Source organism: Neopelma chrysocephalum, unplaced genomic scaffold (genome assembly GCF_003984885.1).
Source record: "Neopelma chrysocephalum unplaced genomic scaffold, ASM398488v2 Primary Assembly neopelma1_141, whole genome shotgun sequence".
NCBI lineage: Eukaryota > Metazoa > Chordata > Aves > Passeriformes > Pipridae > Neopelma > Neopelma chrysocephalum.
Window position 1 is genome coordinate 382,492 of NW_020897803.1, and position 4,474 is coordinate 386,965.

The 4,474-nt window shown below is 53.4% G+C and overlaps 1 protein-coding gene across 2 annotated transcripts in view; it reads left to right on the forward strand.

Annotated features, from left to right (window-relative positions):
* WNT11 (Wnt family member 11) overlaps positions 1–4,474 on the forward strand; it is a 24,274-nt gene continuing 19,800 nt past the window's right edge. Inside the window, exons 1-2 of one of the 2 annotated variants that reach the window (XM_027699839.1) lie at positions 1–65; positions 2,605–2,821. In XM_027699839.1, coding sequence (XP_027555640.1) covers positions 2,739–2,821 — 83 coding nt within the window. In that variant the 5' untranslated portion in view covers positions 1–65; positions 2,605–2,738. Of the gene's footprint in view, positions 66–1,868; positions 2,036–2,604; positions 2,822–4,474 lie in introns of those variants that run through there. The other variant, XM_027699838.1, reaches the window with a different exon arrangement.

Here is a 4,474-nt window from a genome sequence, read left to right on the forward strand (position 1 = left end):
GACTCGAGAGTTGCAAGGGGGGACGGGGAACCCCCCGGCTGACGGGAGAGGGGAGACTCGGGGCTGTGAGTGTGCGGGGAGATGGCAGGAGCGGCCGTGGAGAGCGGGAGGCTGCAGGGGAGCGGGGACACCCGGGGGCTGCGGAGGAGAAGGGACATGCGGAGGGGCTGCAAGAGACGGGAGGCGCTCGGAGCTGGAATCAACTCCAGCGTCCCCTGTTCCTCCCCTGCTCCCGGTCCTCCCCGCAGGTCATTTGGGGATGTGCTGCCCCCAGCCCGGGCTCCTGCGCTCCTGGGGAGCCGCTGCCTGGCAGCACGGGGCAGGTGGATGGATGTCTTTCCTTCTGGGGGGGAGAGCTGGAAAAATGTGAGCTGGATAAATGTGAGCTGGATACTCACAGGTTTATATAACCGGTTCAATTCGCCTGTTCCCATCCCCGAGTCCGGGCTCCCGGAGGTGTGGGATGGGAGCGTTTTCTGCGTGCGGGAGTGGGACTGGCTGCAAACAGCCTTGGGGGCGAAGGGGAAAGAGCTTTGAGTGAAAAACGGCTCCGCTTTTCAGGAGCCCGCGGGCCACTTGCTGCTGGTTTGATCAGTGACCCGGAGCTCTCCGGAGCTGTAAACATCACGTCTGCCCCAGAGTCTCCCTCCCCTCCCCTTGCAAATTCCTCTTGCAAATGTAACCTGTGCTGGACCGAGTGGAAAAAAGCATTATTACCTCCCCAAATAACAGGGGTGCAATTTCAGGCCAAGCTTGCAGCTCTTGCAGCTCTTGCTGGGTGGGGATGGGGGGGTTAGATCATTTCTCTTCCCCTCCAGGGGTTGGAAAAAAACCCAAACCGTGACTTTTTCGAGGCAGGGGGGAAAGCAGAGAGTGGCGTTGGCTGGTCAGGTCTAGTGAGAGTAAAATCTGAGACACTTTACACCCAATTGTGCAGCAGTTCACGGGAGAGAGATAAGGGGTCTGAAATATCTAAACGGGCACTGAAAGGCATGGGCAGGATTAAGGGATGAAGGTTTCCAGTGTGCCCGTGGAAGGGTGGGAAGAAAAGAGCTCCCAGAGATTAAAAGATCCAGAAATACTCTGAAAGCAGAAGTGTGTGTGCCGGGGTGCTCATGGGAGCGCTGCCTCCGAGGGACGCAGCAAACCCAAATCCAGGCGGGCACGAAAGAAAAACAACCCGTGGCAATGAAATCCTGCCTCCCTTGTAGGCAGCAGCGCTGTCTCGGACTTCAAGGGAGCCGGGAACTCGCCCCTAGAGGTTATTAAAATCCTTTGTAATAACAGCACTTCTCCAGTAACCCTTTACACCAGGCACCGGGGCTGGGAGAGCCAAAAAGCAGCCTGAACGGCAAAATGTGCTGCAGATGGCAGAGAAAACACCCAGAAATATTCCTTGCCCCCCACCCAATTGCTCCCCGAACGCGGATACTGAGGCAGAAAGCTGCAGTTGGGCGAATCCAGAGGTGGGGGTGGGGTAGGATGTTCTTTTTCCCGGGCAAGGGTAAACCCCAAAGTGGTTCTGGCTGCTCCTGCAACCCCCAGTGCCTCCCCAGACCCCTCTGAGGGAGCATAAACAGTCCCACCTTGGCTGTGCCAGTGTGCCAGGAGATGGGCTGGGACTCCAGAGCTGCGATGTGGTGGGCAGGTTTTGCTGTTTATTTTATTCTTGGCTTTCTCGCGGGGTGGGAATCCACCACAAAGACCACAAAAAGCAGCCCGGAGCCGTGTCTGAAGTGAATAACTGAAGGGAAACCCATTTACTGCTATTAATACCGCTGCTAAAATAAGCAAGCCGTGCCCCGGAGACAGTCAGGACCCCTCTAAGAATTTTAAGCCCTGCACCTGGTTTGTTTATTTGTTTGGTCTGAGGAAGGGCAAAACAACAGAAAGAAAAGGAGGGGGGAGCTTTCTTGTCTCCTCCCGGCTGCTCCCCGGAGACAGAAATGGGATTTTATGTTTGCGAAGTTGCAGCCTTCCCCGTGAGCTCCAGGTGCCCGAGGACTTGGAAGGAGTGAGAGGCAGAGTTAATGAGGTGAGAAGGAAAGCAGAAGGGAAAGAGCAAAACACATTTGTTGTAACAGATCAGAGCGAAACATCTGCAGGGCACGGGCACCTGCATTGAGCCGGGAAAGGCAGTTTTCATAATTTGTCTTCTCTGCAAAAAAGAAAAAGAGGGGGAAAAAGAAATATGGAGAGAGGGAGGGGAGAGATGAATAGCTGAAGATTCGAGCTAGTCTAAAGATTTATCTTTTTTTTTTTTCCTTTTTCCCGAGCAGTCGCACAGACCTTTTGGAGAGGGGGATTAAAAAAACCCCCTAAAGTGAAGCAGCGAATGAAGTCTTGCCATGTGCAGGGTTAAATGGAAACACACAATCAGACCATAACTCAGGGGGTAATTCAAGCCATACGGGTTGTCTGTCTGTTGACTCGAAGGTTGTATCGAGGCTTGGCAAGGGAGGGGACTGAGAGGGGATAATCCAAATTTTTTCGTGATTCATAAACCACTCCTTTGCAATCGGGGTGATGGATTTCTCTCTGGCCACGACTCGCTGAACTGCAGAGTTAACGTAGCTCGGGCTCTTTCTCTCCCTCTCCTTTCAGGTTGTTCATCTCCAAGAACAAGCAATACTCAGACTGAAGGGAAATACACTAGAAAACTCCTTTTTTTAAATTTTTTTTTTAATTTTTCCTTGGAGAAGCCGATTTCCCTCGGCAAGAGGGGGAAGGTGGAGAAAATGAAGCCAAGTCTGCGATTTTTCTTCGCCGGTTTTCTGTCGCTGATTCTGCAGACGGGGCTTTGCTACGGGATAAAATGGATGTAAGTACCTGGCTGTCTCTCTGCATTTTTCACGTTTTTCTGGGCATTGCTGGTCTCTTACAGCTTGTACAACTGCTGTAAAGCTGTTTAAAGAGCAGCGGGCGCTGCAGTTCCCCAGGCATTCATTGATTTCGAGTGTGTGTACTAGAGGCTTGTGCTAACAATGTGTCTCCGTCTTCTTTCCAAAATACGCGTGATTTAGGCTCGGTTTTGTGGGTTTTTCGTCTCCTCATTGATACCAAAGGAAAGGCACACACTTGAACAGCTCACATGAGCCACTTAATGAAGTTTCTGGCGTTAGGTCCTGCCTCGCTGGGGGACTCTCCCACCAGGACCACTGGTCGTGCTGAGTAGGAGCTGAGAGCAGTGGGAGAGGCGGCTGAGATAATGCCACTGATCTCCAACCACAGGGGATGCTTGACAGATAACATGGTTTTTTTTGTGGACCTTTTAACCTTTGGATTTTGTGAAGGGTGTTAAAAATGAGGCGAGGAGGGTGTGGGGGGGAGGAGGGTGAAGAAATAGCAGGGAGTGTGGTCAAGTCTGGATTGAGTTTCCGTGGAGGTAACGCCACTGCAAACAAAGTGAAAACATCCCCATCTCATTTCTCGGCTTCAGCCAGCGATCAATTAGTTGCTCGCTGCAAAATAAACAAACAAGCCCCCCCAGCACCAATCTGGTTCCGTGTCCTTGGTGAGGGATCTGTTCTTTTCTGCTTGGGTTTGGAGCTGGGCATAAAATAAATAAGGGCACGTGGCTTTGCCTCAAATGAGCATCTTCTGTGAAAGCCAAGCCCAGCAACACACAGTGCCAGGAAGACTGTTGTGCATTGAGGCAAAGATCTTCGGGTTAGGGGGGGGAAATGGGACAAGAGGTTCCTGTTCTGTTGCTCCTTCTGCCACAGACCCTGTGCTATGTCTGATTCCCATTCTACTGTTCATTTGAGGATCTCTCCATGCCACCTTTTATAAAGGTTCTCTGAAATTTGGCTGTCTGCAAACTCAGGTGTCCTGTTGGAGCCGGTGTTTTCCCTGCCCAGCAGGCAGCCAGGGCAGAGAGGACCTTCCAGACAGCCAGTCACCCCCTCCAAACACAGACATCCAACCGGCAGGTGATATCCTCTGGAGATGCAGTGGGCTGCAGGGGGCTGCTTGAGAGGCTCCAGGCGGTGTTTTGCCGGTGTTCCCACCCTGTGGAAAAGCGGGCGGGGAGGATGAAAGCTGGGATTAAGGCGGCATTTGAAGCACGAGCTGTGTTCGGATGTCCTCGCTCCTGCCTGGAACCTGGCAGGGACCTGCCCTGCCTGTCCCGCAGCGCGGGGTGCCAGGGCCGGGCTTTCACAGCCTCGTGTTTGGGGTTGTGTTTCGTTTGCTGTTTCTCCTCCTGTGGAAACATGGGCCAGAGCTGCCTTTAAAACCATGTCTGCAAGCTCCCCATCACTCCTTTCCCTCAGTAACTCTTGGTGAGCAGAGAACCAAACTCCGAGCAACCCCTCCGAGCTGCGGTCCCAGCCCCGGACTCACCCTCTGGGTGCTGCACAACCCAAACCTGCTCCTTCCCTCCCTGGCTGGTGGATGGGGAGGGAGGGAAGGGCTCCATGGGGAGGGAGGGAAGAGCTCCACGGGGAGGGAGGGAAGAGCTCCATGGGGAGGG